The following is a 14,835-nucleotide window of genomic DNA, read 5'->3' on the forward strand; positions in this document are numbered from 1 at the left end:
AAAATTCTTGGCAGGAAGATTGACGAGTTACCAACATGGAGTGATAATAAAAGACACATCACCATCAAGGGCCTTTAGAAGTGTGGGACGGTGCCAAGAGATTTAGTTTACAATGTTGGTTCCCCATTAGTGGAGATTGTCTTTCAGCTGTTCTTATTAGGCAGAGTTTTGATTTTATAAATCCTCTGCGGATTGAGGCAAAAATTCCACGTTATGTCACATGCCTCTCTAAAATCAGACGATATGACTATGCTATTAATGGGGGATTCCATATAAACCATTTTTTTTCCCTTTACACTCCACTCAGTTCTAATAAACCTGCTGTAATGTACATGTATTTAAATAAATGCTTGCCCTTTTTGTACGGGCAGAATCTCTGCTAAACCTTTCCGCTGTTCTCCCTGACAATTATACTTGTGCACGGTTGGCGGGCTATCTACAAGCGTGTGCTGTTTGCTTCCATTATCTGTACAGGAAACTGTGGGCATTAAAGGAGAACAAAAAAGATGTTTAACAAATGAAGTGTGATGTGTCCTTTGAAAGAATGTGACCAAAATGAGTGTATTTCTTTGGGGGTGTTTTGTTTACAAATCTGCAGCTGTATTCTTATTTTCTAGGCAAGGGTCGTTACGGTGAAGTATGGCGCGGCCTCTGGCAAGGAGAAAGCGTCGCTGTGAAGATTTTTTCATCCCGGGATGAGAAATCCTGGTTCAGGGAAACTGAATTATACAACACAGTGCTGCTGAGACATGAAAATATTCTAGGTAAGCCATGGCCGCTGTAGCAACACGCAGCCCAGTGTTAACTAAAGGCTGGTGTATTTAGTCCATGACATCCGGAATTCTCAAACTGGCTGCTGATGGGACTGGGCTTGGGCTATTGTGAGCATGGGGGAATTCTTGGCCTGCCTTCGGGAGCGCAGTTAAATATTCAGTTTGGGACAGTGAGGATTTAATTAGCAGAAGCCTGTCCTTCATTCTCACCAGATGGCTGTAGCTGATGGGAATGTGAGACCTCTACTTGTTTTAGTAACCGTTTAATAGCAACTACTGTTAATGGAAAAGTACCACTCCACAGCTCCCAGGAACTGGCTGTGTCAGTCTGGTATACCTGAAGATCTATTTTCCTAATTGATGAACAAGGACACAGCAAATTTCATGTTTCAGGTTTATTAGTCTTCAAAATATAATCTGAAACCTGTGATGTTCCCTGGTCAGTGCTTATTTAATGGCTTATTAGAGTCCACCTTGCTGGTAGGGCTACAGTAAAAATTGATTTTAGTGGTAGTGTCTATTTGGACTTATATTTACAGTCTCTTCCTGTGCTAGTAGTACATTTGGTTCGAGGTGTGCATGGCGAGCACAACTTACTGGACCCTAAACTCCATGAATAAAGCATAAGACTTTACACGAGTCTTGAACATTCATATGCTGTGTTGGGACTTTTTCGTAGGGGTCACTGAGCCTTATTCTTAGCTAAGACTGAAAGTACAATGGATGCAGGTAGAGCGTCCGTGTGTATAAGGGTTTCCGGATAATAGGTCGACATGCATTAGGTTGACAAGTTCAAAAGGTTGGCAGGTAATAGGTAGATAGTGGGTAAGGTCGACAGTTTCAAAAGGTCTGCCTGACAATGGTCTACACCAAAGGTCCTCAAACGCTGTCCTCAAGGCACCCCAAAGGTCCAGGTTTTAAGTTTATCCATGCTTGGCTACAGGTGACTTAATTTGCACCCCATTCAATTTGATTTTACCATCTGTGCTTAGCCATGGATGTACCTAAAACCTGGTCTGTTGGGGTGCCTTGAGGACCGCGTTTGAGAACCTCTGGTCTACACACTTTTTTTTTTGGTGTTTTATTTTTAAGTTCTCCCAATTTTTGCTTGATTTACTATCCACTTGGATTACGACTGGGAACAGTAACCTTGACCGAAGCGTGACAAGCTAGTCACATATGATGAAACATACAAAATGACACCCTAGAAACATCCAAACAAAATAGTGACAACCAATGTCAGGTCTAACTTTTGATCCGGTTTACTTTATCCACTGTCTGTTTACCTGTTGACCTTTTGACCCTGTTGTTCTAGTGCATGTTGGCCATATGTGGTCAACCTAATGACTCTTTACCTAGACACTGTAGAGCTTCTATACCACTCCCGTGTATGAGGCATAAGAGTTTCTTTGTGTAAATTAGATCCTCACAGAGTGTTTTTATCCCACCCATACTTCTAAGGCAATAAGCATTCCATTGTCAGGTGGTCCAATATAAAGGCATGTGACATGCACTAATACATGTGCGCTAAACCATTCCACGCATAGATCACTTTATTTTAAGTTCCCAAGACTTATAAGTATTTATGTATTGCTTTAGGTGTTATTTATACTGGTATTTTTATTTAGCGGTATGGAGGAGCTGCTCCTTGCAGGGATTCCATTCTCCCATAACCGCTGTGTAGTTTGTTTTTGTTTTGTAATGTTACATTCTCCAGACTCTCTGTTCAATATTTGACACTACCTATGCTCCAGTTCACTTCGGTACTTAAAACGGTGGATCTGCCTGTTTACTCTCCCAGGGCTTTCCATTTTTTTATTTTTTTTGTTTCTGATATTCATGCATTCCAGGCATTTTGTTCTCTTTCACAATTCATTACGTTTAGTGCTCCTTCCACCTGTAAATATGTCTGCGTGTCCAAACAGTGCAGCTGCTTAGATACATTTTTAGGTTTGTTTTTTTGCTTACCCTCAGATGTAGAGAACAAGGTGCTGGGTACATCCCTTTTGGAAATCATCTGTTTAATAGGTGTACATGTGAAGTGCCTTGGGCTTCGTGTCTTCAGCTTGGCTACAGCTCCACTTTTGTTGGCCTGTTTTACAAGCAGATTGTTACTGTCTAGGCAGGCACCCCTTTTACGGCTGGTTCTCACTTTTTAATAGCTGGATTAAGTTTAACACCAGTAAACCGTAGGTGAGCAGTAGAATGAGTCTCTACTTGTGATATATAACACAGTGCTCTGAAGTAAACCACAATGAGCTATGGAGATTAGAAAATGGATTAGCTTTTTTTTTTCAAAGAAAAAAAAAATGTTTGCCGTTCATTGTTACATATGTTGTGTTTTTTTTAAACCATGAGCTGTTGCACGTTGCTTACTTGTTGTACTACGGTACTTTTATAATCCGCTTACTAAAAGCACTGGAGAACAACAAGTAAGCAATGTGCAACAGCTCATCGTTTACAAAAAAAAAAAATGTTTTAGACTCGTTTACCTGGCTTCTATTCCATGATTACTGAACTGCTGGACAAAGGCTTTTTATTTCTGTTAACAAATCTATATGCACACTTTTTTTTATTTTTTTTTATTGCCACCTCTAAAACAAATACCTCCACTTTATGCCCCATGGAACTTCTATTATTTTTACCTATTGGCGTTTCCTACCTACTTTAAAATAAGTACGTCACAATGAAACAAACCATATGTCAGGCCTGGCCAACATGTGGCTCTCTCGCTGTTGTGCAACTACACATTCCAGCATGCACTGCCATAGTTTTGCTATAAGGGACTGCTAAAACTATAGCATGGCATGCTGGGATGTGTAGTTTCACAACAGCTGGAGGCATGCCATATGTCCTAGAAATGCCTTATGTATTACCTGTCTTTGGTCTCCCTTTCCATAAGCATGACTGATTTAACATTCAGCTACATTTAGTAAACCCTGCGCACTCTCTCTCTCATGGCTATTTTCCATTAGTGCAGATATGCGGAGAACCCAGAGCAAACAATCAAAGTAGGTTTTCATTTTATGACTAACTTCCGCTACAGAGATTAAAGCTGTTTGCTATGGGTTATTACACATTGGCACTTTGTTCATTAACTTAACCAACTTAACACACCCAGTCTCCATAAAATAAAAGAAGGAATAAATAATAACTTGCGGGTAAATATATTAGGGAGAGCCACTCATTGGGTTATAGGTTTATCTGCATAGCAGCACAGAGAAGGCTCTATTGTGCTGAAAAAGTGGCATCTACCCATAGGCTATATTGCCTGCCATGTAGACTATTTCAGTTGCCGCTAGATACAACCGATCACAGGTTTTTACACAACTGTAACTAATGCGTAGATCTAAGCTTGCCTCTATGTATAGAAAAGGGCTATTCTGTCTGGAAAATGAAACTCCCATATTCTGTTCTTAACAGTCTCAACATTAAATAAAGCAAATATAAGGCCAAACAGTTTGGAAGTAATCTTCAACCACTGAATAGTTGTTGCTCCGCTGATTGGCTGGCAAACCTATCCATTCAACGAGCTACGTGACCGTTACAGATCCTGCTAGATAGCACTATTTTCAGCAGGAACAAGCAGGATCTCCTAAACCATATGGGCACATACGTAGGTTACTTGTAAAGCGTAGATCCTAGACACAGTACAGGCCTAATCTTTCTTTACTGCTCATTTAGGAGTGATCTCTCTGTGAACCCTCCAGTCGAGTCTTCTGCAACGTATATCTGGAACAGATAGATGTTGCTTTACGTATCCTTGGAGAGGACCATCTCCCATATGCTGCATTGGGTAGGCAGTGGGGCAAAGCAAAAAGAGTAGTTGTCAAAGTGTATGCCATTCTTCATGACCTAATTGTGTTAAATGTCCACATATCAGAATGCTTTTGCTTGATTTTTAAATCCTTTGCTTTTTTTTATTTCAAGGTTTTATAGCCTCAGACATGACTTCCAGAAACTCCAGCACGCAGCTATGGCTAATTACTCACTACCATGAAATGGGATCGCTCTATGATTACTTGCAAGTGACCACGCTGGACACTGTGACCTGCCTCCGAATTGTGCTATCCATAGCCAGTGGGTTGGCACATTTACACGTAGAGATATTCGGTACCCAGGGGAAGCCTGCCATCGCTCACCGTGATTTAAAGAGCAAGAACATTCTTGTCAGGAAGAATGGGCAGTGTTGTATAGCAGATCTAGGTAAGTTTCCTCTTAAAACTAGCGACTACTGGCTGCTGAAATAACCACATTGCTTTATTCGAGCCTGGAAGTTACAGGTTGACAAAAGGAAGCCTTTAATGTTGGTGTATGTGGGACGAAAACGCAGAATTCAGAAAATCTGTAGTGCTTGCAACAAGTGTCCTCATCGTATAGCCGTCATTTTGGGGACAGAAACAGTATTCAAAAAGGCTATCCCTAGGAGCTAGACATAAACCTAATTCCCTCTGATTGTCCGGGGAATAATCTCCCCTTCACTACTTTCTGATTCACTATATGGCCTGACGGGTGGTCTTCACTTTGCCGGCGGTCGGGCTCCCGGCGACCAGCCTACCGGCGCCAGAATCCCGACCGCCGGCATACCGACAGTTCGACCCCCCTGGAGGGAGAATAGATAGCGTGGCGCGCCACCGTGCCCGCAGCATGGCGAGCGCAGCGAGCCTGCAAGTGGCTCATTTGCACTCGCTCAGCTGTCTGTACACCCGCCCTGACCAGTGTATGTGGTTTTCCATGACGGTCTATGGCAACTGGGACAACGTGCACTGCAAGACGGTGTTTGCATGTTATGCTAGCTCGATAAAGTTATATGCTTTCTATTTAAATTACTGCTTGGTTAATCAAATATATCCCGTTTTCTAACTTCAGTCTGTGCCTTTCTGCCCTGTCTGTATGTGTGCTGGCACAGATCTGCACCTTTATTTACCTTCATTTGTAGAACTGTATCTTAGGTTTATGAACATAAACAACGCTCATTACTGCAGGGGAAATATGGCAGTTTATTTAGTAACTGTTGCAGGAGAATGAATTCAACTCACAGATTTGAAAGTAATCTGCATAATATTTTTTTAAGAATATATTTTTGGGTGGTTAACATTGCTTTAAAACAGTCTAAGAAGCTACTGTAATATAGAAATATCTTTATTGCTTTTTTGGATTATTCACGTGTGAGCGCAGAACATTTCTTAACTTTATGCTTTTGTATTTATAATACTGATTTGTGTTCTATTTTTACCTCACCAAGATGACTGTTCTCATACCCCGCAGCACAGGGACCATTCCACGCTGCTTCATGTGCCTTTTGTACAAGGGCAAACAAAAGACTGAAGCAGTTGGAATGGAAAGAGGAAATGGGGAGGTAGTTAATGAGACAAAGGGGAGAATTAAATATATGTGGGTCAGAATGAAATAACAAAATGAAGGTAAGAATAAGGAGTTACACAAGGAAGAGCTGCACTAAAGGATCTGACGTTAGACCGACTTTGTGGAGAACATTCACAGATAACGAACACTTGACAGCTCAAAGATTGTCAAGGTGTCTGGATAAATCGCACTGTCTCAGTCACCAGACTATAAAACGGTTACTTGGATAGAATAAGGCTTTAAGTAATGGAAGTTTCCTATGAGAGGACCGGTATCCGTTCACATGGTCGACCATGTTATGGTCGACAGTCATTAGGTCGACCACTATTGGTCGACATTGACATGGTCGACATGGACACATGGTCGACACATGAAAAGGTCGACATGCGTTTTTTAACTTTTTTTTCTTTTGGGGAACTCTTCCATACTTTACGATCCACGTGGACTACGATTGGAACGGTAATCTGTGCCGAGCGAAGCGGTAGCGGAGCGAAGGCACCATGCCCGAAGCATGGCGAGCGAAGCGGTGCAATAATTGGGGTTCCCAGTCACTTTACACAAACGAGACCTTTTCACGTGTCGACCTTTTCACGTGTCGACCATGTGTCCATGTCGACCATGTCAATGTCGACCAATAGTGGTCGACCTAATGACTGTTGACCATAACATGGTCGACCATTCATACCGGAACCGAGAGGACAAACCACTACGTACTGGTGATCTAGCCCATAGCAATTAACCAGATTCTAATCATCTTACAGTAATTCTAGTAGTTATCAAATGAAAACGCACATCTGGTTGGTTGGTTGGTAGCTAGTAGTTACTGATGCTTTTCTACATCTAGATATGCAAGTATTTCAATGTCCAATAAAATGATGCTTTACTTATTATGTTTCCTGATGATGAGCCTGCCAGTCTGGGATATACAGTGCCTTGCTAAAGTATTCACCCCCCTTTGCATTTTTCATGTTTTGTTGCCTCACAACGTGGAATTAAAATGGATTGTTTGAAGGTTTGCATCACTTCATTCACAGAACATGCCTACAACTTTGAAGATATTGTTTTTTTGTTTTTGTTTTTTTATATTGTGAAGCAAACAACAAATAGGACAAAATAACAGAAAACTTCAACGTGCATACCTATTCACCGCACTAAAGTTGGTACTTTGTAGAGCCACCTTTTGCGGCAATTACAGCTGCAAGTCGCTTTGGATAAGTCTCTATGAGCTTAATACATCTTGCCACTAGGATTTTTGCCCATTCCTCAAGGCAAAATTGCTCCAGCTCCTTCATGTTGGATGCTTTCCGCTTGTGAACAGCAATCTTCAAGTCTGACCACAGATTCTCAACTGGATTGAGATCTGGGCTTTGACTAGGCCATTCCAACACATTTAAATGTTTCCCCTTAAATCACTCGAGTGTTGCTTTAGCAGTATGCTTCGGGTCATTGTCCTGCTGGCAGGTGTACCTCCGTCCCGGTCTCAAATCACAGGCAGACTGAAACAGGTTTAGCTCAAGAATATCCATGTATTTATCACCATACATCTTTCCCTCGACTCGAAACAGTTTACCAGTTCCTGCTGCTGAAATACATCCCCACAGCATAATGCTGCCACCACCATGTTTCACTGTGGGGATGGTGTTCTTGGGGGTGATCGGATGTGTTGGGTTTGCACCAGACATAGCGTTTTCCTTGGTGGCTGAAAAAGTTAAACTTTAATCTCATCTGACCAGAGCACCTTCCTCCATACATTTGGGGAGTCCTACACGTGCCTTTTGGCAAACTCAAAACATGCCTTCTTATTTTTAACACTAAGTAATGGCTTTTTTTCTGGCCACTCTTCCATAAAGGCCAGCTCTATGGAGTGTACGGCTTTTTGTGGTCACACGCGCATATACACTAGTCTCTGCTGTGGAACTCTGCAGCTCCTTCATGGTTACCTTTGGTCTCTGTGCTGCCTCTCTGATTAATGCCCTCCTTGCCCAGTCTGTGAGTTTTGGTGGCCGGCCCTCTCTTTGCAGGTTTGTTGTGGTAGCATGTTCTTTCCATTTGAAGATGATGGATTTGATGGTGCTCCGGGGGATCATCAAAGATTTGGATATTTTTTTTTTTTTTTATAACCCAACCCTGACTTGTACTTATCAACAACTTTGTCCCTGACTTGTTTGGCGAGTTCCTTGGTCTTCATGGTGTGATGCCTCTTGCTTAGTGGTGTTGCAGCCTCTGGGGCCTTTCAGAAAAGGTGTGTTTTATACTGACACTTAGATTGCACACAGGTGGACTTCATTTTGCTAATTATGTGACTACTGTGAATGTAATTGGTTGCACCAGAACTTTTGAGGAGCTTCATAGCAAAGGGGGTGAATACATATGCACATGACTATTTTCAAATTTTAATGTATAAAATTTCACTTCACCAACTTAGACTATTTTGTGCAGATCCATCACATAAAATTCATATAAAAAAAAATTACAGGTTGTAATGTAACAAAATAGGTAAAAAGCCAAGGGGGGTGAATACTTTAGGAAGGCATTGTATAGTCCAGCAACAGTTTAGGCAATGATGTGCAAACAGGTGTCCCCCTAAGCCTTTATCTGCTGCCCCCAGCTCCTGCCTAGTTTGTTGTCAGATTTCATGGTACTAGCCTGCTGATATGTTCTTACACATTGGTGTCTTGCTTTGAGGTTTTTTCTTTTAACTGCTTACTGAGACTAAGGGGTATATGCAATTCCGGGCGAATTGTGGCATTTTTTCGCCCGTTTTTAAATTCGACACAATTTGACCGTCGAATTCCGGCCGGCGGGTGCCGGAATTTGACATATTCAATAAAAAACGGATTCGACAGTCCCGCTGTCGAAAAACGGACCAATTGACGGATAAGTGCGTCCAGGATTCGACTTTTCGGACGGCACAAAAATCGTTAAACCCGAAAAAAAATTGCGTGGGGTCCCCCCTCCTAAGCATAACCAGCCTCGGGCTCTTTGAGCCGGTCCTGGTTGTAAAAATACGGGGAAAAAATGGACAGGGGATCCCCCGTATTTTTAGAACCAGCACCGGGCTCTGCGTCCGGTCCTGGTGCAAAAAATACGGGGGACAAAAAGCGTAGGGGTCCCCCGTATTTTTTGAACCAGCACCGGGCTCCACTAGCTGGGGAGATAATGCCACAGCCGGGGGACACTTTTATATACCGGACCCTGCGGCCGTGGCATTAAATACCCAACTAGTCACCCCTGGCCGGGGTACCCTGGAGGAGTGGGGGGACCCCTTAAATCAAGGGGTCCCCCCCTCCAGCCACCCAAGGGCCAGGGGTGAGGCCCGAGGCTGCGCCCCCCCCCCCCCCCCCCATCCAAGGGCTGCGGATTGGAGGCTGATAGCCATATGTAGAAATGAAAGAATATTGTTTTTTGCAGAAGAACTACAAGTCCCCCCCCCCCCCCCCCCCCCCCATCCAAGGGCTGCGGATTGGAGGCTGATAGCCATATGTAGAAATGAAAGAATATTGTTTTTTGCAGAAGAACTACAAGTCCCAGCAAGCCTCCCCCGCAAGCTAGTACTTGGAGGACCACAAGTACCAGCATGCGGGGGGGAAACGGGCCCGCTGGTACCTGTAGTTCTTCTGCAAAAAAAATACCCAAATAAAAACGACACAGACACCTTGAAAGTAAAACTTTATTACATACATGCCGACATGTATACTTACCTATGTTGACACGCCGACTCTATCCACACGTCTCCAAGTAGAATCCGGGGTACCTGTAAATAAAATTATACTCTCCTAAATCCAGTGTGTCCTGTTCTTTTTTTGTAATCCACGTACTTGGCAAAATAACAAACCACATACCCGATCCACACGGACTGAAAGGGGTCCCATGTTTACACATGGGACCCCTTTCCCCGAAAGCTGACACCCCCCGTGACTCCTGTCACAGAGGGTCCCTTCAGCCAATCAGGGAGCGCCACGTCGTGGCACTCTCCTGATTGGCTATGCGCGTCTGAGCTGGCAGACAGCGCATCGCAAAGCCTCTCCATTATATTCAATGGTGGGAACTTTGCGGTCAGCACCTCACCGCTGACCGCAAAGTTCCCACCATTTACTATAATGGAGGGGCTGTGCGATGCGCTGTCTGCCAGCTCAGACGCGCATAGCCAATCAGGAGAGTACCACGACGTGGCGCTCCCATCGGGTATCGGGTATGCGGTTTGTTTTTTTGCCAAGTACGTGGATTACAAAAACATGACAGGACACACTGGATTTAGGTGAGTATAATTTTATTTTCAGGTACCCCGGATTCTACATGGAGAAGTGGACCGAGGTCGGCGTGTGAACATAGGTAAGTATGTGTGTGTCGGCATGTGTGTAATAAAGTTGTACTTTCACGGTGTGCGTATCCTGTTTTTATTTGGGTATTTTTTTTTGCATAAGAACTACAGGTACCAGCGGGCTCGTTTCCCCCCCTGCATGCTGGTACTTGTGGTTCTCCAAGTACCAGCTTCTTCTGCAAAAACAATATTCTTTCATTTTTACAAATGGCTATCAGCACCCCATCCGCAGCCCCTGGATGGGGGGGACAGCCTTGGGCTTCACCCCTGGCCCATGGGTGGTTGGAGGGGGGACCCCTTGATTTAAGGGGTCCCCACTCCTCCAGGGTACCCCGGCCAGGGGTGACTAGTTGGGTATTTAATGCCACGGCCGCAGGGACCAGTATAAAAGTGTCCCCCGGCTGTGGCATTATCTCCCCAGCTAGTGGAGCCCGGTGCTGGTTCAAAAAATACGGGGGACCCCTACGCTTTTTGTCCCCCGTATTTTTTTGCACCAGGACCGGACGCAGAGCCCGGTGCTTGTTCTAGAAATACGGGTGATCCTCTGTCCATTTTTCCCCCGTATTTTTACAACCAGGACTGGCTCAAAGAGCCAGAGGCTGGTTATGCTTAGGAGGGGGGACCCCACGCATTTTTTTTTTCAGAATTTTAACCCATTCCCACCCCTTCCCACTGAAAACCATGCTCTCTCAATTTTAGTCAGTTAAAAAAAAATATATTATTTTAAAAAATATATAAATAATAGTTGAAAATCCTAATAGACAAACCAAAGTACCTAATCCCTTCTAATATAAATAGATATGCTATTAGCAATAAAAAAAAACCCAAAAAAAACATGTTGTAAATTTTTTTTATTACATACCGCCAGCAAAGTGAGGCGGAAGGAAATCGACGAATTTACTGTCGAAAAGCACTGGTGTCGATTCGACATTTTTCAATTGAATATACTTTTGTCGAAAAGCCGCATTTTTACCATTGCAGAAATGTCGAATTTGTCAACTGTCGAATTTCCAAAAGTCGAATTTGAAAAGTCCGTTTTTTTGTTGAAAAGTACTGTATTGCATTGTCGAATTTTTTTTTGTGTCGAAAATGGCCCGTTTTTCGACATTTGCGGCAATTCGACCGCAATTGCATATACCCCTAAGCCTAAGGTGTAGCCCTTTTTGAAGGTAAGGGGGAAGTCCCTGCGGCCCCTGAAGTTTTATCCGGTCACTCTCACTGGTTTAGGTACTGCAGATTGGCAATCTGAATTCTAACATTCAACTACGGATGTCCTCAGTTTCATATCACAGATGTCCAGCAGATGGCAGTCTTTATTAATGTCCTTTTTGTTTTGAAGCACAAGTTATTATTTTAACCTAGATTTCTTTGTTGCAGTTTCTGGTATGATGTGCTGTAGTAGGCAGTGCATCTCCTCACCTCATGCAATTCTCTACCCTGGCTGGTTTATGGGTGTGGGCAATTAGTTACTAAGGGGTCTCTGTTCGCGCAGGCTCTCCAGTAATGTATTATCTTGTATAGACCCAGTCTATTATACATGGTAGTTGTGCAGTGCAAATACAGTAAGTTGGCCACCAGACCAACCCAGTACTTGGGTTATGGTAATATGTATCTCCTCGTTACTGCCTGTCATTCCAAACATATTCTCCTTCTTTTATCAGAGTCACTCATGTACAGGCACTAGGCACAAGTGTCACTCTGAGCTACGTCGCACTCTGAAGCTCTCCTCAGACTTTATACAAGTCTGCCTCCTTTTTGTTTTTTTTTATTTTGTTTAACAGTTATTAAAATACAGATTTTATTGATTGTCCATTGTTACAGTGCTAATGTCTGGTTCATTCTGTTTCAGGTTTGGCTGTTATGCACTCTCAATCAACCAATCAGCTCGATGTTGGGAATAACCCCCGAGTAGGGACTAAGCGATACATGGCTCCTGAAGTTTTAGATGAGACGATCCAAGTGGATTGTTTTGACTCTTACAAAAGAGTTGATATTTATGCTTTTGGTCTGGTCCTCTGGGAAGTTGCCAGACGAATGGTTAGCAACGGTAAGCTGTTTTCACGCTTGTACCACATTTTTGACTCCCTTTTTTTCCCTCCTGGCTTAGATATTCTGAGAACTGCTGGCGCAGGCAGCTATTTTGATGTATAAAATGTTCCTTGTGTATTGCTTGTGTCTGAACTATCACCCATTTCAGGGGCTTGTGCGTTGCTGTTTGTTTTTGTTTGGAGTGTTTGCCTGGCACTTGTGGTAAGGCCTTAAAATATAGTGCCAAGTAAATGTCAGTTTTAACAATTTAAGTGCAACAGTTAAGTTAATGGAATGATAGCACTTTACCGCCACTATTGAACTAAAAAAAGTCAGATTTGTAAGCTGCAAAAGCTAAGGCTGTCTTAAGATAATGTTACATATACCCAGCAGTGAGGACCAGCAAAGCAGGAGAGGGTTTGCTGGATACCCATGAGGTCATTTATCAATGCCCTGGATTCTCAGATTGATAAATAGGGGACACAGCGCATTCTGTGTCCTGAGACGCTGTCACTGGGCTACCTTTAGTAGTCTTTAGTACCTATTGTAATTATTTTCATATTGGTGGTGATTGTGTCTCCATTGTTGAAGTGTACATCTGTCTACATGTCTCTTTGTTGCACTGAGCAGGATTTAATTCAGTCCTTAAGTGGAGTTCCCAATTGCTGAACATGGTCATTCAAGGGTCTTTTAAGACCTAATTGGATTTTATCATGTAAAGATGACCACTATTAAGAATTTGCTTATATGAAATAAAGTATACTGTTATGGCAGAACAAATTTAAGCCACGTCAGAAGAACTGGATATAGATCATATCTTTATATAAAAAACGAAACACAACATTTTTTCACACAATAGTTTACTCAGCACATAGAAATGAATAGCAACAAATAGTGAATATACAAACTTGGTCTAATGTATTAGCACAGGCATGCATATGTACTTGGATATATCGCCTTCAAATAAAATAAAAAATCTTTTTTTTTTTTTCTGGCATACAGGTAACAGGATACAATATTTATACATATATAGAGCTCTCTTTGCACTTACAGTAAATACTGAAATGGCAAATGTGGAATTGCAGGTAGCAAATTAATGAAAAATGAAAGTCCCGGTTATGGAATCATGTAAATGGTGTTCTTGGATTTGTCACATGAGAGGGGTCCACTTTACCGGTATAATTCAGCTATATTCATTGAGATCCTGTGGTGCGTCCAGTAAACTGTGGCCGCTGTGCATGGTATGATGCGGCTGTCGACCATGGGCCTAATTCAGACCTGATTGCAGCAGCAAATTTGTTAGCAATTGCGCAAAACCATGTGCACTGCAGGGGGGGGGGGGGGGCAGATATAACATGCAGAGAGAGTTAGGTTTGGGTGGAGTGTGTTCAAACTGAAATCTAAAATTGCAGTGTTAAAATAAAGCAGCCAGAAACAAAATAACCCACCCAAAGCTAACTCTCTTCACGTTATATCTGCACCCCCCCCCCCCCCCTGCAGTGCACATGGTTTTGCCCATCAGAGAACTATTTTGCTGGTGCGATCAGGTCTGCATTAGGCCCCAAGTCTGGTCTTAGTGCTGTAAATGGCTGTATACAGGTAAGTGCCAAGACAGAAAATCCTGATTTCAGAGTCACTGCAGTAGCAGTTGCTGGAACCTTACTAAACGAAGCTGGAGTGCTCAACAGAGAAGGTCCCAGTATTATGAGTATTAATATTTCGGCAGGGGTGGTAGTTCGCACAGTATACCAGCTCTGGAATCCCGACAGCCGGCATAGCGATACTTTATCTCCCACTTGGGGGTCCACGACCTCCCTGGAGGGAGAAAAACTGTGCCCGCAGCGTGGCGAGCGCAGTGAGCCCGCAAGGGGCTCATTTGTGCTCGCCATGCTGTTGGTATGCCGGCGGTCGGGATTCCGGCGTCTGTATGCTGGTCGCCGGGAGCCCGGCCACCGGCATACAATACTACACCCTTTCGGCAGGCATTGTGACGTTGTACTAGACAACAGAGAAGTATCTGTCAGGGTTGAGCAAACCTTGCTTATATGGAATAGGTGTGCAGTTTTGTAATACATGCAGGTGTGTTCTTGCTGGCTAATGGAGTCTTTTAGTAAAACATTCAGCGGCTCCATCACTCTTCCATGAATTTTGGTGGAGGGTTTTTATAACGAGCAAACTTTAATATGTGCAAAAATGAATCAACTGCACAGAGAAGAAAGGTCGTGACTGTTTTATTTTGGAGATGCTTAGAAATGTCATACCTCTGTGGTTAGTCCATGGGTCATACGGAGGAGCTTGACTGGAGGACACTTTCCTTTTGTATGAATTATGGCCCAGCCAAAGAGTTTA

The 14,835-nt window shown here is 43.1% G+C and overlaps 1 protein-coding gene across 2 annotated transcripts in view; it reads left to right on the top strand.

Annotated features, from left to right (window-relative positions):
- Positions 1–14,835, top strand: part of ACVR1 (activin A receptor type 1) — a 114,194-nt gene that overhangs the window by 91,109 nt on the left and 8,250 nt on the right. For both annotated transcript variants that reach the window (XM_063933697.1, XM_063933698.1), the window contains 3 exons: positions 618–764; positions 4,704–4,979; positions 12,308–12,505. In XM_063933697.1, coding sequence (XP_063789767.1) covers positions 618–764; positions 4,704–4,979; positions 12,308–12,505 — 621 coding nt within the window. The remainder of the gene's footprint in view (positions 1–617; positions 765–4,703; positions 4,980–12,307; positions 12,506–14,835) is intronic.

Source organism: Pseudophryne corroboree, chromosome 7 (assembly GCF_028390025.1).
Source record: "Pseudophryne corroboree isolate aPseCor3 chromosome 7, aPseCor3.hap2, whole genome shotgun sequence".
Taxonomy (NCBI): Eukaryota; Metazoa; Chordata; class Amphibia; order Anura; family Myobatrachidae; genus Pseudophryne; species Pseudophryne corroboree.